Here is a 25,228-nt window from a genome sequence, read left to right as displayed (position 1 = left end):
AGCCCAAACTAACAAAAGCACGTGACATCAAAACCCAGGGATTGTATTCTCTCAGCTGTTGGGTGCAAGACCCCTTCATTTAGAAAAGCTTGATAAAACTCAGTGATAAAATAGCAGAGCAAATCCTAAATGCTATCCTTTTACACCATTAACCCCCTTTTCTCACATCCATTGTTGTTTGTTTCCCCCAGATGTTTCTGTCTGTACGCAGATGTACAGGCATTTCAAAACCCTCAACTGGAAAATGTTCATCTGCATTTTGTACATTAAAGCGTTCAAAATCAAAATAATCACACAGAGTACCGCATCCCAACTCCCACGTAAAATATTTCCAATTTCACGCTATGTACCCATCTTTAGATAGTGAATAATTTTCATTATCACAGAGGGTGGGAAATGTAATTCTCTTCATCCGTCCTTTTAAAAGGAGGGATACTGACGATTGAGGCGTAGGTGAGGATGGAGGTATGAGTGTCTGTGTTGCTGCATTATTTCGCTGTACAAACCGTCCAACAGCAAAATAGCCAAACAAGACAATCTCTCTCTGTCTCTCTCCCTGTCTCTCTCTCCCTGAATAAAAGCTGAGCTGCAGGCCTTTAATATTTGCATGATGAGCTTAATCAAGCAGAAGTTAATTAACAATTACCAAAGACAAACAAATACAACTGGAGAGGTTAAGAGAAAATCAATTATCCAGCATAATAATGAACATCATGAACAGTATTACTCCGCACACAGCTGTCCTACATGTCTTGTTATGGTGTGTCTGTGGAGAGCTGCGGCCTTAAAAAAGCTACACCGCCTGAAACAATCTTGCATGCACACTTCAGTCAAGCAGAAAACAGCAGCGGTGTGCCGGGGGGGAATCATTCTGGTTGAGCCCTCCCACATTGTGAACAAGCTTTTAATGGGTTCTTGACCTTAGTAATCACTAAGGAAGGCAACAGCCACCATGGTCTTCAGACCAATTGACCTGATGAAACATCAAAGCAATGATGTTGGCAACCTTTTATACTGTACTGGAGCACTCAGACCCCCCCCCAGGGATAACCCCATCACCTGCTGTAGTCCTTGTTTGAAAAATGTCTTCATGTGTAAAAAACATTCAACATAAATATCAAAGTCTATGCCAGTCTGGTGTTGTGACATAAACTCAAAAAACACATTTCTATCACTTTACCAACCATCCATCCATTTTCTTCCGCTTATCTGTTATCAACCTGACTGTTCAGACATCGTCTTGGCAACAACCCGCTGTTCCATTTTGTTCTGTTAAACAATTTCCAAATATAAGAGATATAGATTTTTTTTAAGCGACAGGTCCTAATCCCATGTCTTTATGCCCCGTTTGTTAGCAAATGTAAACTTGTTTTGCAGCCAGGAAGTTATACCATGTTATGTTGTGTTTTGGGGTTGTCCGTCCGGTCATATATCAAACCCATTCTTGTCGACACAGTAAGAGTCTTTTAAAGGAGGTGGATCCCTGAGTGTCCTGTACTAAATTAAAAACAAACAGTTAAATAATCTTATGAAGATAGAAATACCGCATTGCTGTTTTACACCTCCTGGATGTGTACCTGTCACAGTAACCTTTGGCCACCAAAACCTTTTCAGGTCATACTTGGTCACCATACATGGAGTCATTGGTATCGTGTGGTGGGATTCACTTATCAGACACCTTTATGAAATCCATCCTCTCATCAGATTGTAAATCTGGGCATTGTATTTTGCAGTGCCAGAAGCAGAAGGAATATGTCGATACGAGATGTAAATGTATCTGGTTGCACTGTGAAATATTTTCCACTGTGTGCTTGCAAGGTTTGTTCCTTACTGTGTGTCTGGATTTTAATATTTGATTTGTTTTCCATTTGAAGGAAAAGATCAATGTGCTGAAGGCAAACAAAGGCAGCAAGTCTATGAGTGCTGTACAAAGGCAACTTGATTTGGTGGCATGTCGTGAATATGTCAAGAAGAAGAAGATGACCAAACATGTTGATCCTTCATTCAAGAAACTGTTGATGCTGCCATTCGTGAAACTAGAAAGATATTGTGAAAATAGGCAGACAAGGACAAAAGGAAGAGTGAAAATGATGCGTACCATTTAGAGGTGATTGACAACAGTTTCCGTTTTTTTTACTGTAGTAAGAAAACAGAAACTGCAAAATAGACATTAAAAATAAGATAAAAGATAAAACTTTAATCGTCCCTCAGTGGGGACATTGGCAAAGTACTTACCTGAGTAAAGAACAGATACCATGACTAGAGTAAAAATGATTTATTTTTCACCACAGTGAACTATGCACGCACACACACACACACACACACACACAGTCTTAATCATCCATCCAATTTCTTCCACGTATACTGTATGTATACTGGGGAGCCTATCCGAGCAGCCTTCGGGTGAGAGGCAGGGTTCACCCTGGACAGGTCACCAGTCCCTCGCAGGGCCAACACATAGAGACAGACAACCATTCACACTCACAGCCACACCTACGGTCAATTTAGAGTATCAATCAGCCTCGTCCCCTCTTGATGTCTTTGGACTGTGGGAGGAAGCTGGAGTACCAGAGAGAACCCACACAGGAACAGGGAGAACATACAGACTCCACACAGAAAGATCCCGTGTTCAAGCCTGGGCTTGAACCCGGAACCTTCTTGCTGTGAGGCGACGGCGCTAACCACTGCACCACCGTGCTGAGGAAACTATTTATGACAAAATATCCCATTAAAGGTACACAAGAAAAAACATAAATAGTAGGTCATACCAAAATAGACCAGCATACATTTAATTAAAATGATTTAAAAAAAAAACAGTTTGATGAAAAGGTATCTAAATAAAACAATATTCATCTTTTTCAATCAGTCAATCCTAAGTTCTTTTCCAGGCTTGTAAATTGCCATTTTCAAATTTCTAGCTTTTCCATAAACTTCACAACAATATAAAATATTAATACCAATGTCTTTCCTGCTGTTACTATTCCTCTGCAGCAGCTCTGCACGAAGGCGAAATATGACACAGAAATGACTGTAATTTTTGGAAGATAATGACTTGATTGAGCAAAATCAAGCCTGCTGAAGCCTCTTATTATCTTCAGCAGAAACCTTGACATGGGCACAAACCTTCTACCTCGTCTACTGGTCATTGTCATTGCTTTAGAGCGTGTGTTTGTGGCCAGGATGGACAGAAATAATGATCATTGCAACCAATAATCCCTTCTTTAGAACAGGCCATCCCCTTATGTGTAATTCCACACCAGGACGATCAGCTGTCCAAGTTAATGTGCTGGAATGATAGTAGTAAGGGTGTCAGGGACTCTGATAAGGGTCAAATTGAGATGGCCGGATGAGAGCATCTGCAAAACAGCTACTCGGGTGCATGCAGTGGTTAGAACCTGCCAAAAGTGGTCCAATATGCTGGAGTGGGGGCAGGCTAATAGGTGCCCAAAGCTCTCTGACAGAGGAAGGAGCGAGGGCTGGTCCAACTCCACGACAGAGTGACTGTAGCTTTTACAGTGTTGCCTCATCCTCTCAATTACACCCACGTCGCATCACTACACATCCTGTACCCCTGCCACCCCAATCTGGGTTTCTCTTACATCACATGGCAGGGTAAGTGTGCGTCTAGTCAATAAGGAGGAGTAGGCGCCAGGATGACATTGTTTCTCAACCCTTGGCACCAGAGGACCCACTGCCCTCTTCCCTTGTTCTTGAAGAACCCATTGAAATGTTCTGCAGGGAAATGTCGACAAACTACAAGCCCTCGTGACAACCATGGCGCCTAACGTCATGCGAGATTGCAAGGTGATGACTTGGCCACCTTGAAAGGAGTCTTGTGTCTAGCTGGGTCAGAGCTGTTTTGGGGGGCATGGGGGGCTTAAGTAGTCATATGTACCTGGAATGAAGCAGCACAACACACGCCCGTCATCTGCTGGAGTTGACCCAACAACAAACAGAGGATGAAGCAAAAAAAGCATGAACACGGAAAGGTTAAGAGGACAGATCTGACTTACCGGGATCATCCAGTTGGCTAGATCTCCGTATTTTGACACCTGCATGGCTCCCAGCATTGTCAGGTTGATGTGTCCCCTGAAGAGAATGAAGCAATTGAACAAGACAGCTATCAACCCCTTTTATCAGTTTAACTTCTAAGCTCCACTCAAAGAATGATGTTGAGTGTTCTGACATTTTCACAAAACATAGCTCAAGACAAACACAGAACACCAGAGCAATTACTTTTTTCTTTCATCTAAAAATACAAAAAAACCCAGAATAAACCAAATTTAGTCTACAATTTGCGTTTTCCAGATCCTCGGAACACACAGATGATTTTATAATGCCCCCCCACCCCCATTTCCCATCTGTTACCAGAGATTTAACCTTGTAAGTGACATAAAAGTGTGATCATTGATCATCACGGACCAGCTCCCTTTCCCACCATTTCTCCTTAAATGTGGAGGCCAAAGTTTAAAATGAGAAATCTGACAAAGCTCAGAAAAGTGGCTGTGACATTGTCACGTTGCTTGTAGGTGGATGACCAGCTTACAGTGAAATCACAAGTATTTCATCTCCTCAAACTTTAATAAATGAAAACCTTTGTGCATTTTTCCTGCATATATTAAATAAAATTGGCTGATCTTAATGCTTTTATAATTCAACAGCAAGGTTTTTTTTTTTTTTTGTAGTTCAAGAAGTGAAGTTAAAAACATGGAGAAGGAAGGAAGAGATTTTCAAGGCAGAAGTTTCCGATTCTGGATCAATAAAATACCTCTGGCAATTTACTTTAAAGACTTGAGAGCATGCAGTGAGAATATAGACTCACTTCCCCACACAACTGCAGAAAATAGTGTTGCACTGAAGCAGCAAAACAGCAATTTCATTATAAAACTGACAGTATAAAGGAAGTCATCGACTGGAAGCGAGTGTGGAATTTCAGCTACTTCAAACAAAAATGTCACTAATGGAGCTCAGGATGCATACACTGAAGAGCTGCTCCATTCTAAATAATTCCACAGCAGAAACACGGAATCTGTGTGTGTGCGGATCTATTAATGACTGACCTGTCAGATGTGAAAACACACAGAACATTAATTAACGCGAGGTCCTGACTGGTCCTATTGGCAAGTTTAAATAATGGAAGAAGCTGCTGCTTGGGAGTCATACGGGTTACTGCATACAGCAGCACTCCTGATTTAGAGAGGTACTTTCCTGTGTTGTGAGACTGCTGCAGGTATTTGACGAACTCTAAAAGGAAGTACTCCTAACTACAGCCAACAAACTGAACTGCAGTAAGCCTTTAAATAAGAATACTTGATTATATGAAATATGAAAGACTATCAGAAAAACTCAGACATTAAAATGTTACAGACCCTGTTTGAATCCCTTAAATAAATTAAATCTTTGTTGAGAATAAAAGTGAATATAGAATAAATGGAAAATATGAGAGATCAAGAGGAAGGAAACACTGAAAGCAGGTGAATTATTACTCTCTTTTGATAACAGTGCAAAATGGGGCATTTAATTAACAGAATGTTTGGAGGTTCGAGTGGGATACTTGACGTTCCCAGTGGGAAAGTATATAGCTTTTATTTCACCGTCATGGCCATCATTTTTGCAGAATTATTAACGTAAAGCACTAAAATTTTGTTGGGTGACCTTCCAAGCAACAGCAACCTTTCGCTGCCCCACAAGCTCCAGTGTTACATGAGACCGGGTCACTGTGAACTTCCTCTCAGTCAGTGGTGAATAATCAGTTTATACTTTACTGACGCTTCTGACCTAACTTCTGTTTCAATGTATTCAAACACACTGTTTTTCCATGTATGAATCTGAATGATGAGTCCTGCCCCCCCCCCCCCCCCCCCAGGGAAGAGCCTATCTTCTGCATGGAGATGCTGCTGATGGTGTGCTTAAATATGAAATTGTGCGTCATGTTAAAACATTTTAAGCATCTCTTGACATTTTCATGAATTTCCTAGAAAACATTTCATGGACTTTGTCTACACTCTCATTGTTAGGGCTTGTTTTGAGTACATGGGGCCTTGGGTTTCTTCGAGGGCAGCACACAAATTCATTCTTCTCTCCCTTGCTGTAGCTTTTATGATACTTTGTAAAACATTTTCTTTTCCTCCTAATTCGGCAGGCCGGGCCTGGAGGGACTTCTGAAAATGCTGCCTCACAAAGGTGCATGTGCATGTGTATCGGGGAGGGGAAAAAGAAGATAAAGAGATGGAGGAATGCAACTGCGGACTGTTGCAGGGCCATTTCAAGTAGCCCTACTACATACATGTGGATACGTAATGAGTCCTCGCACCTCCTATAAATCACACACACAGACACACAAACACAGATGGAGCATGATTCTATTTGGTCCCTGCCAGTGCGGCTGGACAGTGCTATTTATGAGCATTATTGGATTTCCACTGGGAGGACAAACAGAACTGATGCTGCAGAGAGTGCGGGTGGCCAATCTCAGACAGCTGGTAAATCAATAGGAACCAGGGACCTTGGGAATATGGCAAGGCGGCTGTCAGCTTGTAATTGTTACAGAAGCTATGTTTGGGGTTGTTTTTTGTGTGTGTGTTTTTTTTAATATCAAGCGACAAAAATGATGGCGATATCCTGTGGTCAAATCCTGCTTTGGTGTTAACGGTGCCCTGCAGTGCAAGTGATAACATTTTTTTAAATAAGGGAATCAGTAAAAGTGACTTCTCTGGTATTAGGGAAAATATTAGCATGTATTAATAAGCTGTCTAGCCATGTCAAGCATATCCAGCCTTCAGTTACTATTTCCAAAGCCTGTGTGAGATGGCCTTACCCTCGGATCATGGCAAATGACTCATCGCTGGAGAAATAGGCCGCCCCAGGGAGCACGGTGACGGTCTCTTTCCCTGCACACATGGTGTTTGATTGATTGATTGATTTTTTTTTTTTTAGAATATAAACAGAACAGAATAACAGAATATAGGACACTTTCATTTTCTTTGGTAGAAAATCGTGCTTATAACGCATATCTGAAAGGATAATTAGGAAGGTTACAAATACATCTGAATAATACACTCACCAGCGTTAATAAGGTCTGCGTCTACTTCACTCTCTGCAGGGTAGGGGCCCTGCAACGGGAGCAGTGACAATAAACAAGGCTGCAGCACGGCAAAGATTCACAGTGTCTCTCACTCAGGTCGAGCGTGAGGTTTTAACAGACACATATCTGAGATAAGAACTCGCCGCGTTAAAAAAAAAAAAGGAACCAGAAGAGTAGAGGAGCTCTTTAAAACCGGCACTCATAATTAAAAAGAAAACTCTGATAAATAAGGCACAGACGCCTACACTCTCCTGTCAATGCAAACTGATTGGAAAGTCACTCCATAGCAGCTGCAGCAGTCTTTGTTGATGGCTCAGACAGCAAATAATGATTGTGGGAGAAAAAAAAAAAAAAGCAAGCGTGGTTGTCAAACTGCCACAATTTGTTACATAACACATTCAGCACATTTCAAATGAAGGCCCTCGCTTGGAATGATATCACTCACATAAATGTCTTCTCGTCTTTCTACATGCGCTGAGCACAATTCACTTTGAAAAGTATTTATTGCTGATATAAACTTACCAGTCCCAAAATTCCATTCTCACTCTGAAGGTGCACGGTGATGTCTGGTTTTATAAAATTGCTGGCCAGCATGGGGATACCGATACCAAGGTTAGCTGATTGTCTTTGTTAAGGCGGAAAAATAATCACAAAGATATAAGAGACAGAGAAACCCATGCTGTATCATGCTGCAAGCTGCTTCTCACACGTTAGCAGGAGACACAATGGTTGCGCTGTGCAGACACTCATTACTGTCATCCAGAACATTCTAAGTCAAACACTAAGAGTCCAAAAGGAAAGGAAAAAAAAAAAATCACTCACGGTTGTTCGCAGACAGGCGTGCTTCAAGAGGAAGAATAATGCTTTCACATGTGACATGCTAACACAAATATAGCTTCGACACATTGTGCGAGAAATCGAGAGGTGGCCATCAACAGTGTTGAAAAGAAAAGAATGGAGTACCCACCATGGCTGCTGGCCAACACCTGGTTTGCTTTCATTAGGATAAAAGACAGTGAAGTACCAAACAATACATAAACAGAGGGATGGCGTGATTACTTCACCTCGTATTCTTTTACAAAAGGATACCATACATCCCATCCTCAAACTCCAAAGCCGCACGGCGAATAATCCTCTCCCGAACGATATCAGAGTCTTTCTTGGGTTTGGGCTTCTCTTGGCTTTTCCTTACGGTGCGTTTCTGGAAACCGTCAAGTGAATAGTGAGGAAACATCATATATGAGTCCCATATAGTGATGGTAAATTCCAACCCTGGATTTTTCAGGAGCAACAACATCCATGAAATGTTTACATAGTGTAAGACTTATCATTTAGCCCCCTGCATGATGCGTGATATTTAATCAGTACGCAATGGCAGAAGGAAAGAACTCCTTCTGTTAAAACTTCTCGTAGTGATTAAAAAGTCCTTATTTTTATACCTCAATCCTTTTTTCGTAGCTGGCTCCCTGGACAATCCTGTGGACATAAATGCTGGGTATGTGAATGTCCTCTTCAGCAAAGGTTCCAACATCCACCACCTCCTCCACCTACACACGAGACAGAATAACGAGCTAGGTCCAAAAATCAAGTTTTAACATTAAAGTTCAGATGAGAAACTTCACGCGATCCAAAAATAACCTCAGACCAGCAGAATCTTACCTTCCTGCAGTTAAACCACAGGAAATCACCTTGATTTTAGGGGTTAGCAAAATGAGAACTTGAAGATATCATTATTTTGAACAAACAAGGCACATATTTGTCCTCCAAACATCATCTCACAGGGAACGCTACAGTCATGTTGTTTACAGGGAAAAGAGAGGGCAATATTTGTGGGAGAAGGTGGTGCATGTATTCTTTTAGCAGCTCCGCTGAGTCCAGGAAAAGCTGCCTGTGTACTCAACGCCAGCTTGGCTGACTGAGAGCTGAATAGGATCATCTGACACACACCGGGCCCCGGGGAGCAAGCCTGATCCTGGGATCAGACGAGATGGAGAGCAGGGGTGCATGAAGGACTTTGGTCAAACCAAACGTAGAGGACAAAAGAAACCTACACTGTGTTAACTGTCCTGCGGAGAAAACCGTGCTTAGCTGCAACATTTTATTTTCCACTTTTTAGATTTCACAAGCTTTCACCTCTGCCTCTCAACACTCAGTATATTTCAGCTCATCCTACTCTCACAATCTCAGTGATACTATTGCAACAATGGCCGCTAATGTTGTCTTAATACACCGTTTAGAAACTATACATTTAAAAAAAAAAAAAAAAAAAAGGTATGAGATGCAACATTCAAGAATTTTGAATCGCTGAAAATGTCTCCTTGAATACCAGCTTTTTCCATTCAATGTTCAAACCCAGAAAAATGTGTCATTTTATTCAAGATAACGGTGGGTTTTATGCAATTTCCTCTCAAGTGTTCGTATCTGCTTGACATGCTCCAGTTTCTATAATGAAGGATTTTTCATGCCCATCAGAATATTGCATTAATTGCATATCATTCAGAAACACAGTAGAAGTATCCAATTCATGATTTTCAGTGTAGATCGCTTTTACCACAACCTGCTCCCATGAACAAGCCACACACCAAACTCACCTAACATCAGGACAAAGTTCAGCCCTCATGTATTCATCTTTGAGAATCCAATTTTTAACAAATTGTCAAAAAGGATTTCTGACAAAGTCTAGTTAAATTTAATTGGCATTACTGGTGGTTCAGCAATGAAGACAACTGTGATTGTAAACTAAAGGGTGGCCACGACCTCAAATCTATAGTTCAGAGAATAAATCCCAATGATACTCTTTATAAGGAAATGGTGTAAAATAACCAAAATATACATGATCACATTTTACCCTCCTGCTTTTTATCTACCACTGTTCCCCTACTTCAGCATCTCCCAGATCACATGACAATACCAACCGTGATCTGCTTAATCATGCAAGAGCTCCTGAGGAAATTGCACTGCCATATCTGGGGACAGGTCTCATATAAATCAAACTAATACAAACACTGTTTCACGATGATGAATCCTAGATTCATTTTCTCACACTAGATTGATAGTCGCGGGATCCCTGTTTAGTGGCACTATCGTTATTGCGAGCATTATCGTGAATTAGTCCGCGATTTAGTCCAGTAACATTAAAAACCACTATAAATGAAGGCTACAGGCTCAACTCATACAGACGCTCAGCACAGGCGGGCTCCACTCCATCTAAGAGCCTGTTTAGGCTCCAAAAATTCATGTTCATACTTGCAGTAGGTCAGGTTATTTCCTGAGTATACACAAGTGGCAGAGCTAAGTACTGTAGCTTTTATGGAAATTAAGAAATTCTTCAAGAGGCTAGAACACATAATGACAAAAAGAAAAAATACAGAGGAAAAAAAAATTAGAGAGCAACAATCTCTGGGGACCGTAAGGAGACTTAAGCATGACAACATAATTCTCAGCCTCTACTTTGCTGAGCCTCAGAGTGTAACCTACTTATTCCATTTACATGAGGGGCAAGCAGCCGTTCAGAACAAATTGAATTGAATCTCTCCTTATCTCCTTTTCCTCCCTCAGCATTCAACGCTGACTGAGAGGAGTCAATGGCTACAAGTGAATCTTAGCGTTGTCATGGATACACAGGCTTTGGTCTGTGGTGAGGAAGGGCCACTCAGGACCAGAAACGTCATCTTTTCCTTTTCTTTCTTTCTTTTTTTTTTTTTTTTGGTTTGTTCCTCTTGATCGGGATATACGGTAAATCTTTGGATCCAGTGTGAAAACCTGGCCATGCAAGATGAGATTGCGAGTGAATTGGTATCGCAGTCCCACACATCCACCCACAGCTTTCTCTGGGGCTTGATCTGGCTTTTGTGAGAATGATGATTTACATAGACATCTTCATCAAGCAAGCTCATCACATCAAACGGTAAAAAAGGAAGGACGTGCGCCGAGGGTTTCACTGAAATATTTGTTATTATTTAAATTGATTTAATCTGAATAGGTGCATTCCCCTCATAAAACGGAGACCGCTTTCGCCGTGTCTGATAGTTGGGGCTTTCTGTCCCTCACACACGTGCAAACAAACCAGCTATTAATTTTCAATGAGCCTTCCAAAGCTAAGTAATAACACAATAACAAGCTCATACAATTTAAATGTGCTAAGTATATAAAAAAAAAAGCCTCTTTCATCTTGATGATGCGTCCCTGCTGCACTAGCGCTCAGATGTAGTTCAGACAGGAGGTTGGAGAAACGAGAAGGCTAAATGGTTAAAAAAAAAAAAACAGCACAGACACACTCACACACAGACAAACAACAAGCTAGGGGACACACAAGCAAATGAGCAGGTGTGTGAAGCACCCGCACAGACAAACATTGATATTCCTGTATCTGTAGAACAATTTTCACATCAATGAGAGGAGAACCAGGCATGAAGTGAGCTGGCAGGAGGACAGAGGGAATCAAAGTGCCCTCTGGGGACAGAACAAGCGCTTTTTGAGAGTTTGCGCTTTTCTTTTCTTTTTTTTAGGGAATAAGCTCTGTCACATCCTGTTACTCTCAATTGATAGGTACACCATGCTAGCAGATTCCTAGAATGCACTACAAAGAGAGGTGTTGCACACTGGATATAGTCGATCCACTACACTCACTGGGAATCCTCCATGCTGATCGGAAATGTTTCATCATCCCAGTTTATTTCTGGTTAGATTTCAGCTCATGGAACTCAAACCAATGGTGAGGAAAAACAAGCTGGATTTATAGTTGGAGCGCTGTGAGCATACAAGTTGCGTGGCAGTAAATGCACGTAGATGCTGTGACATTACCATCAGCACATGAAAGCCCCAGCATGCCTTCAGAAAAGGATTCAGATGCACAGAGAACCTTTGATCACCCACACGGAAAATTTAATGAAAATATGGTAATGAATTGTAATGTCTCGAACGCAAGAAATCTGCCGTTTGCAGATTAAGCAAGTCTTGGTAGACCCATCTTGGAGACAGCTCATTGATATCAACTTCTCCTTTAGGGGTGAAACAGTTCATCAATTTGTATCAATGCATCAACCAAATCGTGGAAAATCTGATGCAATACAATAATATAACGGGAAAAAAACTGATTTGTGTGTTTGTTTGCACAACTGCTCCTACATTATTTGCTTTCCTCTCTGGAGTGTAAACTCTTACATGTGCATGTGCTGTAATCTTGGTCTTTTTTAAGGATTCTAGGCATATCTGCAATCAAAATGTGATCTACCACTTGTGTGCAGTATTTGACATCAAGCAAATCAATGTAGTTACTATTATGTAACAGACTGTGTGAAATACATCACTGCACATAGGCTACTTTTTCCTTATTTTTTTTTAGCTGAGCTGTGCAAACTACTCCTCCAAAAAGTGACACCTAATCACGACCAACATCGAGTTTCACGACATTTACACGAAAAATGAGAATTTGATTCACAAATCAAAAATTCTGGCAAAGAACTCTAAATTCAGGGAGGCTTCACAACCTGACCACAGGATAAACCCAATGATATGTGCGCATCTCATTCATTAAAAAGTGCAGATAAAGCAGCAAAAAAATCCAAACGTTTTTCTTGTGTTTGTATTTGTACGTCACAGAAGAAATGACACGTCACAATCGGACTTGGCTTCGCCAAATCACAATTCTAGATAAACTGATACAGATTAACATTACCTACATCATTTTTACAGCAATTTTTCAAACAGTTTTACGACGAAGTTTAGCAAAAAACATTTAAAAAATCTATGGGAATTTTTAGTTTGACAAAAAAACCCAAAACGTACTAATGAGCGGAGAGTTGTCCATTTGAAATCCATTTAAAATTATTCTAGCAACTAGCGTGATGAATTGTGTTCTGGAGTTACCTGAGTTGATACAAAATCGTGTGTGTGTGTGTGTGTGTTAATGAAATGCAATAGTCAGGAGAAAGGGCTGGTGTGTGGCTACAGGCGACAGAGCATGAGGACGACTGCAACACCACGCTCTCATTACTCTGTGTATTTATAGCCTCTCCATCTTGCTTGCTGTGTGTGTGTGCGTGTGTGCCCCTGTGTGTGTTGTGTGAGTGGGCACTTGGCCACGGCTCTGCTGCCACTTTTGGGGCTCAGCTCCGGCTCTATCCTCTAACCCAGAATACTGACAACACAAGCAATCTGTTTCCTCTCAGTGGAAGCTTGCTTCGCCTGTGACAGTCTTTGCCGTATCCAGGAAATAGGAGACAGTGAGCCGGTGCAAACCAAGACAACATTACAGCGACTACAACTGCAGTTTTAAATGACATACTACACAAACTGGAGCACCTTGTATAATTATGTGTTTGCAATCCCTGACTCCCCGCTGAAAAGGCAACTTTGATAATTGAGATAGCGCATAGGCAGCCACATGATGTGCTTCACATTTAAATGATAGGCAGCTGTTAGGGAACTTTGAACCTGTAGTTAGAGCAGGAGACATGCAAATTTGCCACTTCAAACATTCTGTTTGTGCAAGTGTTCAGTAAATCTGTCTTCTCCTTCCTCTGGCTCCCGCTCTCTCTTTTTATTTACACACTATTCTACAGCCTGTTACCTTTCCAGTCTTTGTATTCAACCACTCAGTGCCTCTACAGTTGATTCTTAACCCTTCAGCAGTCTGTCACCACCAACTATCGGCCTTAGAAATGTCAGTGTCAGCGCTGCATGTGAATAAAAAGTCGATGCCAATCTGTCAGTTTCCCTTTGCAAAGCTGATGAGCAAAGGCTCTCATCAGTATCCCTACAAAGCCATCGGACATGCAAGTTAGAAAACTGCCTTCTTAAACATGAGAACTTCAAATGTCTGTATATTTGCTGGAAAGGTCTGTTAGCCCACACCGCATCCAGCTACTATGATCTGACTTCAAATCAAATGCATGTTTATGAAATGAATAGAAACTTAACTGCCTGCAAACTGACACATTTTCAATTTGAAATTTGACACGTCATCATGCTCTCGCTCTCTTAAAACAAAGGCTTTGATGATTTTTTTGTTGTTGTTGTCATTCCTGAAGTTGAACAGAGCTGTGACATATTCGCTTAAACACAAGCGTCAGCGTCAAGCTTCGGGTTTCATAGAAATATCAAAGAAAATGTATAATTCGCGCACGTTTGTCCAGGCAAATATGTCTGTGTGTGTGCAGCAGGGGTCATAAAATATCGGTTGAGTCATTCTGAGCATTATTTGTCATATAGTAAAGATAAAATGGAAATAACTTAAGTAATTATTAATGCTCATTTATGGTATCACCTCTGTGTTTTATTTCCGTTTTGCCATGATTTAGTCCACACATCCTTCATATTCTATCATAGCTGTGGCTCATTAATCTATGTAATTAGTTTGTGGGCAAATACTGTAAACAGAACATGTTCTGGACTAAATGTTTTACTTGATCCGGATTATCTGGACTTTTGATGACCACTGGATTAGCTTTGTTGGTGAGTGGCATAATTATCTGTTAAATGTGCTCACAGTATCTGGTGGTGGTGGCTTAAGGTGGTTTATACAGATTTGTTCCCCGGCTACATCCTGGGTCATTCAAGGCTCACATCATTATGAACTGATATCCAGTCTCACCTCTGAAGATGTTAAAATGAGAAGAATTTAGAAGTTTAAAAAAAAAACCACTACTACATATCCATCTGTCCATTGATATAAAAGCACTTTACTGCAATTGTAGCTGAGGCAGGAGATGTGACAGCTCAAGGTGAAGAAGTGACGCCCGGTTAACCTTGGTTTGTCAAGATTAGGACTTCTAGTGGAGGAAGAAAAAAAAGTGTGCACATCCTAGCAAAAAAAAAAAAAAAAAAAAGCTGTAGTGAATATTCAACGGGCCTGTCAATGTATCCAGTCGGATCACATTTCCTCACCAACAATTTATGCAAAAGACAGAAAGAAATGATGTCATTTGCTACACGTTGTACACACAAAAGCTTATTCATAAACCTCTTTGAGGCAGGAAATGATGGGGAAAATGAATGAGTTTGCAGAAAACAGTAGTTTTAGTAATCGAGTTAGTCAAGGGCACAATTCAAGTACCAGGCAAGAAAACCCAACAATGCCTAATTAAGCGCTGCAAAATATCATGGCAAATGTTGGCTGTAAGAAGCTCCGGCGGCAAAAGATAGAAGTCATGATCAGGCCCATTATTCCAAGGGCCAACATTTGGGGGAATTAAACTTAAAACTAGGCCATTATGGGTGAAATCTGGATTCTTTTAATGTTCAGGTTGGCTTATTGCAACAGTAGAGGAGTTGTTTAATAACCCAGAGTTACTGTTATTGTTTAACGTGCGGCGCAAGGCTGATGCTTAAACCCTGCAGCAAGGACGTCATTTACGTCCAATCAGAGCCACGGTCTGCGGCAAAAAAAAAAAAAAAAAAGAGAGTAAATTAATTTACTTCATGCATGACCACTTGGTTTTGCATGCAACACAAACACACACACACACACACACACACACACACACACACACACACACACACAACTGCATTGCTTTACCAATGTAAAAGAATACAGTTGAATTCATTCAGTGTGACCGATGATTGAACAACCACAAACAGCCACGCTTTCATCCACTCTCTGGTGTATTGTATCCTCCAATGCACTGGGGTCTTTCAGTGTACCTGTGATAAGGGAATAACTGGACCAGCTGGTTACCGTGGAACATTCGACAATTGAATAGCAGGCTTTGGTTGCTTAGCAACCATGGCAGGAGCTGGTTGTGATCTGGTAATTTTCAAAGTGCTTTGTTTTATCTCTCTTTTTTTGTGTGACAACCTTCCTGCCTCTTGTGATGTAAATTTGTTTTTTCCTTTTTAACTAGATGCACCTAATAGCCATCGGGAAGTGGAAAGGCAGTCAAAGGAATTGTTCGATGACGGCACATGTGTGAGGACATACCATCATGGAATGAATAACCTGCTATCCCAGAATATTCATTTACCCTTGTCATGATAAATGCTGACTGACGGTTATCCCCCCCCCCCCCCCCCCCCCCAAAATTAGCCGATGACAACAGCAGACAGCCTGCAGATCATTTGAGTTCACTGCCCAGCACCAACCCTCTGGTGGACGTACCAGGCTACAAACCTACACGTCTGCTGGATCTCTGGGGTTTAAATCGATTACATGCTTACTATACGTTCGTGAAGCCTTAAGGGACAAAGCTGCATGAAAACTGACATAAAATGGAGGTAATCTGATGTCAGTGTTGAAACTAGGACACACTACATGCATGTGAATGATTGGAAATGATCATAGAACTGAAAAGTTAAACTGCGGGCTTCTATCATGCAAGTCAAAATGCAATTCAAAGATTTTTAGTGAGGAGGGGTTGGCTGATCAATTCAAGAGAAAGACAACATTTAGGCACCTGTCATGGAAGATGCCCCCTAAAAGCTACTGGACTTTAGTGAACAACTTCAATCTCACCACACTGACCACAATGACACTTGGGAAGATTCAGAGGGGTTTTATTGCCCCCAACTGGGGCACTTGGTCTCCCAACTAGCTGACTCTTCACAGGACAGGACTTAAAGAGTTTAATAAGCCTCAAACGACTCTAATCAATTAAATCTATGCTGCATTCAGCTGTGATATTATGTCTAACTGAGTAATGACCTGTCAGGGTTTCAGAGTTCTAATTTCTCCAACTTTATGTTCCATTATACTTTAAAAGATGGCAGCCTTCATCTTTAATTGTAAAAGCCTAACTGTTCTAAACTTCTTTTCCAGATATTTCATTACTCTTTGCCTTTTGAATCGGCAATTATTGAGCCTGAATGCTGACCTGGACTGTTTCCCATTTTTGGGCCCTGCAGCATGAACCCACAGACTTCCGAAATCTAAAACAGTTTGAAATTCAAACAACTGAGTCGTCATGAAGCCATCATAAATCCAGAGATGTCAAAGCTTGAATTTGGGAGCCTCCACTCAGACAAAGCTAGAAATTAAGAGATGTCCACTGCCAAATTTCTCGTCTTGCCTATGACATCATGATCACCTTATGTGATTTCTGAGACGGTAAACAGCTGAGTCAAGGTAGCCTAATATCACGGTTTGAAATAACTCCATACTTCACCACAAACACGAGGGAGATCTGGACATTTATATATTTTGGACTCTAGAAAGAACAAAAACTACTTTAACTATTGTGTGACGTGTGCAGAGCCTCCCCTAACGCTGTTGTCACCCTGCCTCTGGGACCCGCGCGCCAATTTTCTGTTGTGCTGCCAGTTTCTAGGTACCAAAATTGGTTCCAAAATGTAAATATCTGTCACTAATTTCTATCACTCTACCGGAGGGTGATAAATGTTGGTTCCACTCGTGGATGCAGCTTCAACTATTGCTGTAAAACTACAGTGTCAATATTGACAGTTTATCAGCAGATTTATGAGTCAGCGTGCAACGAATCCTAAAGACACATTTATTTCCAGAGAGACTGCAATTGCTCATTATCAGAGTTAAAAGGTTCTTAATGGGTTTGGCAACAGAGGCCTATCGATTTATTGTAACCAACAAGCAGGTGGATCATAGATGGTGTTCATATCTTAACTGCTCTGTCATAAAAAGGACACAATAAAGCATAGTGAGCACAACTGCCTTGTCATCTGATAGATGAAGAGCTTCGAATGCATGCCGGGAAGAATCCTGCTCAAAATAGATTTCCAAATATGAGTAAAAAGCTCATTTTAAAGAATTTAGGTCTCTGCATCTTTAAAATAAGCACAACACCTTCACAGCTTTCAAGGACTAAAACACGGTTCGACCGTAAAAGATGACTTCTGTCAGACAAAAGCAGGGAACCATTAACATGTTGAGGACGGATTTTGTTGAAAGGTTTATTTGTTATTCGAACGCAACATGAAATGTTCAAAGATTAGACTGAATCTGACACAGTTGTCTGACACCACCCGGATTTAGTGGTGACACAGAACATTGAATTTTATTTTGTGATGGATTTGGTGGATTAAGTTTATGAGGCAATGCAGAGCTTTCCTTTCCTAAAAAAGAAGAAAAAAAAAGATTTGAATGAGGTGGTGGAGCATGCGTGAGGTGAGGTTAATTGATTGAGATGTGACATTAATTTTTTCCCTTCTTAAATAGGCCATCGGTAACAGCGTCTCCTTAGGCTACACACTTACCACTAGCGCTTCATTAAAAGGGCTCTCAGGCTAAATTGTGAAGTGGTGTGAAAAAGGAAGTCGAGCAATTACACGTGTTCTGAACTTTTCCTCAGACCTGGTTTACTGGAGGGTGACAGATGCATCATGGATGTTTTTGACACGAGAAATCAGAATCTGTCTCACAACTTGTCATCTCGCTCTAACCCCCCTTCCCTTTTTACCATTGCCGTCATTCTCAGTGTTAAAAAAAAAAAAGAGCACAACTGCCACAAAAATCAATCTCAGAAATAACACTCCTATTTATCAGTCCAAGTGAAACCTCAGCCTCTTTAACCGTGTTCAAAATGGTTCTGTGTTCATCAAAGACAGCTGGAGCAGATAATTGTGAGGGCTGAAGCAGATAGTCAGATATTATATCCAACCAATTATGCTTGCCTCTCATAATGAAGCTCTCTGAGCAGAGCTGCATTGTTATTCATGTCACTGGCGGCTACATCACAACACCAGCAGACGTCACGTTTCTTGGTGGCATCACTACCTTTGGACAGAGTGGCCTCATCACACCAGAGGAAGAGAACTTGGCTTACTGCAGCACCAGAGCACCAGAATTCATTCCTGTATGTCATTTTCATAAAGCTCATTGTAGCAAAACATTTTCAAACTTAAGCGTTAGTAATCAGCAGAGGAAGTATTCTGATCACCCTGTTATTATACTGTCCATTCGCTAATACAGCAGCTCTTAAGAGGTGAAGTTTACTCTTTGGTCACAAATATTTCTAATGAACAGCACAAAGTTTGGAGGATTCATAAAAGGCCTTTTTTTCCCCCCTCACGTATTTGCAGGAAACTCCAGTGTTTTAAGGTTTTCGACCACACGTTTTCTTGGCAGCTCTCAGAATTACACCGTGCCTCTATGAGAGGGTGTGAAACTGTGTGTCGGAGCAGCCCGGAGCGAACTGCAGCACGCACACGCACGCACACACACACACACACGCACGCACGCACGCACGCGCGTGCGAGCGCACAGGATCAATAATCATATTTCTATACTGTCAACTATCAAGACAAGTGGGAAAACAGGCAGATAAGCTAGTTATGACATTGAGTTTGGAGACCTGACACCTGGAAGCTCCATTTGAGGCCAAACAGATGGAGGTTATGATCTTAAAACACATCTCTTAATAAAATTGACACCCGAAGGTTAGACTGTGAATTAATCTTTAGCCTTAAGAGGCCTGTCTCATGCTTGGTGAGGAGGATGATATAACCCTTCTACCTTGTCCTTTGAAGGGGATTAGATTGCATCCATTCAGAGTGCTTTTTTATTTTTGCTCTGGGAAGTCTGATGTATAGGAGAATACTGCTTCTGTGTGCTTGGACTTAAATGACACAAGTTTATTGAACTGTGATGGTTGAGGTCTAAAGGAAAGAAAAAAGGGTTGATTCCACAGGTTGCTTGAAGATGTAGTTAGCAAAGCACAAACAATGCAAAGTTTCAGCATGTGGTTGGCATATTGTACATGACGTTAATGGTATGAATGACGTGGATGGGCACAATTAATCCCTGATCAATAACTGATCGTGAAGAATTTTGTTGACCCCTTGAAATTTCATCGATCTAAGAGGGCAGTGTTGCATAATCTAATTACATGATGTTGGAGCAATGAGACATTAACCAGCTCCATAACACAGAGGAAGAAACAGAAATACTCTGATTCCTTCAAGCTGCTGCCAATGCACACATGAAGAGGTCGCGGCGATGGTTGCCGTGGGAGCAATTTGAATGGAAAAACTAAAAAGTTCACATTCAACACTGCAAAGCCACGTTTCGGAACAGCTGGATTATGACTCCACTGAAGCACCAGGTGGAGAACGTACACAAGACCGGGTTAAGGTCGATGCGTACTCCTGGTCTCAACCTAGCATAACCTTCGCGTTAGCACGGAGGAGCCGTGATGCTGAACAGGAAGAGAAAATGACCCAAGAGATCTGCTAATTTACTGAGAGGGATGTGCTGCCCCCATAAGTATTCTTGAGGGCTATTTTTGAGCTCTGATGAATTTAACTAAAACTCACCATGAGAAGAAGACGGCAGTAGCTGTTAAAAAAGGTTAGCCACGGCTGAGGAAGTTGCGCACTGCTTGACCGCTGAGAGCTACCTCACCATCACCTGCCACTACAACAGGGATCAAAACTATAAATAGATGTCAACTGTCCCAATGATTGATCAAGGAAATTTCTTTAAATACCCGTTCCTAATAAATACAGGAAGGAGGGCACAATAGTGATATTCCAAGAAATTAACAGTCTCCAGTCTGTGTAAACCAAAAGATCTAATCAAAGTGGACTCTGAATTAGGAGCTCTACTGACAAGATAATTAAGTGATGATAAATGTCAGGCAGACATGAAGAGAGGCATCGGATTGTGATACTGGAAGCAAATACCTCAATAATGGTGGTTTTGGCTGCTTTGCACATGGGTTGGTTGAAGTTTCTGGCAGTTTTCCTGAAAGACAAGATCAAGAAATAAAGTACAAAAATAATGTTCGACAGCTTGTAAATAACGCTCCAGTGAGTGGCAAAGAAAAATATGTATATTCCACAGCTGGGAGGAAAAAAATGAGGGGAGGGAATATTTCAATCAAAAGCAGTGCAAATAAAACCATCTGTGGTTTTCACTGCTGGCAGTTTACATGCGAGCGTTGCTCTCTTGTGGTCGAGGACAGTACTACACCTATATTCAATGAAACAGTAACCTGCGGAGAAGAAATTCAAATGACCTCCCTAATGCTGTCACAGATAAAGAGCGAATGGATTTGCTAAAAGCCAGAAGTAGGGATGTTCATTCTGTCAAGGCTGTAATACAATGTATGGCAAAGAAAAAATATGCAATTGTGCCCATTACAATCAGTCCATTCTCCCTCAGCAGCTGCTCCAAACGGAAGGTCAAGGTCCAAGGGAATCCAGTTTGCGAAGGAAAAAAAGAAAACCAGCAATATGTGCTGATTGTTGTGAAAACACAAGCGAGGTGATTAAGGCTGGTGTAACATGCTTGGAGGCAGAGAGCAGCTCAATGTATGCGCTACAGGATAAATATTGGCTCTGCTGTATTTCAATATATCCACATTAATAGTGTTTGACTAATAGATGCTTCTGTCCATTTGGCATATTATACAATTTCCACCTGAAAACAACATTCCCAGCCTTGTCAGCCTTCCACGCCTTGACCAAAGCAAAGTCTCCTGTGATGGCCCGCTCCATGATGTAGCTCCTGCCGTTGAACTCCTTCACCTGAACACAATGAAAAGACAGTATGTTCAACATGAAGATGGGACTTGTCCTACAATATTTAAAGAGCAGGTACTGTTCTTTCTTTAACCCTTGGGTGTCATTGCTGCAGGGTTTTTTTCCCCACCATACATGACAGTCAGTGGCACCACAGACATTCACTATACTGTGCACGAAGCCACATACACAAATTTGGTCGGCAGATAAACCAGGAATTCAATTCTTTAGGCTTGCAGTGATATCAAGCAAAGATCACGTTAAACTTTACATGTTGCACACAGCTGAGTACTTGGCAGTTTGTTGTGACTGCACCGAGTTGTCCGCACACAGAGACCAGCAACCCTGAAACTGGTGAGACATCAGAGAGGCCATTTGTGCCAATGGGCGCATTTACCATCAGAACTGATCACAATCAATAAATCGGTCATCAGGCCTGGTGTTGTTGTTTCAATCAGTTCTGCTTCTAACCTTCAGACCTCAGTACCTCTCTCTCCTCGCTGGCGATGGCGATGCTGCCATCTTTGTTGTACTTGATAGGAGAGCCTCCCTCTTGGATCAGAGTGCCGTAGCCAGTGGCGGTGAAGAAGGCCGGAATGCCAGCACCCCCCGCCCTGATTCTCTCTGCCAGAGTACCCTAGAATGGAAATGTGACAGTTGAGGCTAAGAGTAACAGCTACACACTTGATTGCTTCATTTCTTGCGTGCGTAATAATAGACATTGAAATTCATTCATTCATTTCAATGATGGCATTTCATTTGCATCGTTTTGGGGTTTTTTTTGTTTGTTTTTCTGACCTACCTGTGGTGTGAGCTCCACCTCCAACTCCCCAGCCAGGTACTGTCGCTCAAACTCTGCGTTCTCCCCAACATATGAAGAGATCATCCTCTTGATCTGCTTCGTCTGAAGGAGCAGGCCCAGGCCGAAGTTATCCACTCTTAAGAAAACAACCATACCAGACTCTTAAAAAGGTCTATTACACTCTGCAATTTGAACACATTCAAAACAGGTCTTTGAGATTCTTTTCTTTTACACGTGTGTCAAATTTAGTTGTGTAATTCTGTTTAAATAATGATTTATGAAAAAGGTACACAGAGAACAGATATTTCCTTCATTTCTGACATGCATCCTATCGCTGTTAGTCAGGCTCCTCTATTCATCGTCAATCACTGTCTCATTTTCTACAATCTGGAAGATAATTCCCACTATAAATCCCCAGAGAGCTTATTTCAAGCGTTAACTCAATGCCGAGCCAACTTACTCAGCTCCCGTCTCATGTTATTAGAGACGGAGTAAAGCCCAACTACAGCAGAGCCACGTCCGTAATGAGAACGCCAAAAAGTGCAGCAGCCACTGGACTCATCAGCACGTCCTAGTTCATCAAGACAATTAGTTCGCTGTGCAATAAAAACACGTCACACATCAGCTGGTTCTTTCAAACAATATCACTTCGTGATTGGAAAGGGAATGTAAATGGGGAGATCTTGATGTTCCAACCCTGCTCTTGCCTCACTGTAACCAACTGGTGGGGCTGATGCCGTAGCCCTCTACCACACGCTCCATCGTACACTCACTGGTGAACAAACCCAGAGAATTCATTGGCGCAAAATTACTCAGCGTTTTCTAAGTTCCTTGCTGGAGTTGGAAAGCCCAGGTGTCTGCTTATATGCTGCCCCCCATAGAGTGCTACAGGAATGACGCTTTTTTAAGGACCCCTCCAGAAGTTAGCATCACTGTGGGTTCCATGACCGAAAGCTGGTGAGATTTTTTTCCCACTGGATTTTGGATTATTGCTGAAAACAAACTGTCTGCCGCATGTTTGGTTTTAGCAGATCATTTCCACAAACCAGCACACGTTTCATGAGTTTTGAAGCATCAATTTAATCGCTAGCAGTACAAAGCTAACGTGAGCCTGTGAAGAAACTACATTGAAAATAAGCTTCCTCACTTCTGTTTTTTTCGGTGTGACGATGTTGAAGGTTCACAACAACCTCTGCATTTTTGTAAAACCGAATGTTGGCGACCATCATTTCTAAAGACACATAAAAAGGCTTTGAAAACAATGAATGTGGTAATGTCATTTAATCAGTAGAGCAAAACTCTTCAGCATGTATGACCTTATCTCAGGTATTTCAATGGAAACCAAGAGACTTGCAGAGGGGGAACTGGATGCTCAACAGTGCCGACTTATTTCTTGGTTTTAGAACTCATTCCTGTGCCACTCCATTAGTTGGAAGATTGAGGTGAAAGGTTCTGGCTAAAAGTTACAAATTTATCTTTAAACTCGTATTTCAAAGCTTGTCCTAACTTTGTGTCACTGAGGAAAGTTATTGTGTTACTCCAGTGATTCAATAATTGCCCTTGTTAAAGACTAGGCTGGTCAGTCATTAACCAATGAGAGCACAGTCTTCCTAAAACTACTAAAAGTGCCTGTGACAAGGCCCTATCTTGTGATACAAGATAAAAGGACAATCAGATGGGCGTGTAGTCTTTCTTTAGTCCTCTCCTGCTCCGGCTCAGGTTCGGAAGCTCACGGCAGACAGGAGAGCTGAGCCGTGTAAGGAACAGTTTCCTCCTCTCCCTTTTTCTATCCTGACAAGCTGAGAATCAGGAACCACTGCTTTGTTCTCGATTCTTCAGACAGCTGTTAAGATATCTAGGCCATGAGCGCACAGAATACCAACAGGACTGACCGACATACTATGGCAACCAAGATTTTTTTTTAATCTTGTCAACTAAAAGAAAATGCCACAGAAAACAGTTGCAGTGATATAAAATGGGACGTTCTCTGTCTTTTACAAAACAATTGATTGTATTGGCACAACATTCCTGTAGCAGCTGATTAAAGCATAAATAGAAAGTTGAAAGGTGGGAAAGTGTTCTGTCACAGCTCAGTAATCATTGTACAGTTGATTCTCCCGTCTCGTATTACGCTGTATACAGAAACAGCTGGGTCACTGTTTCCATTCACTCCCTCAATGGTGGAGAGACACCACAGCCAGAAGTCCACCATAATCCCAAAATAACCAAACAAAGACATGTGCACGTTCCACAATCTGTCTACTGTATCAACAGTATAACCTGCATATTCTCCTTGAATAAATGAAATCACTTTGGTTTACCGGCACTAAACTCTCAGCCTGCAAGTAACATTCCCAGTGAGCCAACATGAAAAAGCTACAATTCCTGTCAAAAATTTGGACACATCTTCTCATTTAATGGTTTTTCTTCATTTTGATTACTATTTACATTGTACATATTGAGTTTGGGGTCGTTGTCCTCTTGAGAAATAAATGATGGTCCAACGAAACACAAACCGGATGGGATGGCGTGTCGCTGCAGGATGCTGCGGTAGCCATGCTGGTTCAGTGGGCCTTCAATTTTGAATAAATCCCCAACAAACAGTGACCCCAGCAAAGCCCCCCCACGCCATCATACCTCCTCTATGTTTCACGGTGGGAACCATACATGCAGAGCCCATCAGTTCACCTTTTATGCATCGCACAAAGACACGGCAGGTGGAAGCAAAAATCTCAAATTTGGACTCATCAGACCAAAGCACAGATTTCTACCAGTCCAATGTCCATTCCTTGTGTTTCTTGGCCCAAACAAATCTCTGCGCCAATCAGGCCTTTGTGCAACAAGCAGAAGTCTTCTCTGAAAGGTTGATGCAGAGATGATTCTGCTACGAGAACTCGGCATTTATCTGGGCT

General features: G+C 41.6%; 1 protein-coding gene across 1 annotated transcript in view; it reads right to left on the bottom strand.

Annotated features, from left to right (window-relative positions):
* The window catches only part of oxct1a (3-oxoacid CoA transferase 1a), a 50,115-nt gene that overhangs the window by 18,617 nt on the left and 6,270 nt on the right, over nt 1–25,228 (bottom strand). The window contains exons 4-13 of the mRNA XM_086206359.1: nt 22,317–22,452; nt 22,002–22,151; nt 21,414–21,520; nt 20,675–20,735; nt 8,524–8,631; nt 8,174–8,285; nt 7,607–7,701; nt 7,064–7,112; nt 6,818–6,890; nt 4,014–4,089 (exon numbers count right to left, since the gene is read on the bottom strand). Of these exons, the coding sequence (XP_086062485.1) occupies nt 4,014–4,089; nt 6,818–6,890; nt 7,064–7,112; nt 7,607–7,701; nt 8,174–8,285; nt 8,524–8,631; nt 20,675–20,735; nt 21,414–21,520; nt 22,002–22,151; nt 22,317–22,452 (967 nt within the window). The remainder of the gene's footprint in view (nt 1–4,013; nt 4,090–6,817; nt 6,891–7,063; nt 7,113–7,606; nt 7,702–8,173; nt 8,286–8,523; nt 8,632–20,674; nt 20,736–21,413; nt 21,521–22,001; nt 22,152–22,316; nt 22,453–25,228) is intronic.

The sequence above is a fragment of the Aulostomus chinensis genome, chromosome 6 (assembly GCF_037954235.1).
Source record: "Aulostomus chinensis isolate RoL2024-O1b breed Wild chromosome 6, RoL_Achi_v1.0, whole genome shotgun sequence".
In the NCBI taxonomy this organism is placed as follows: domain Eukaryota; kingdom Metazoa; phylum Chordata; class Actinopteri; order Syngnathiformes; family Aulostomidae; genus Aulostomus; species Aulostomus chinensis.
The sequence above is the reverse complement of the archived record's forward strand: the minus strand, read 5'-3'. Positions and strand labels throughout refer to the sequence as shown.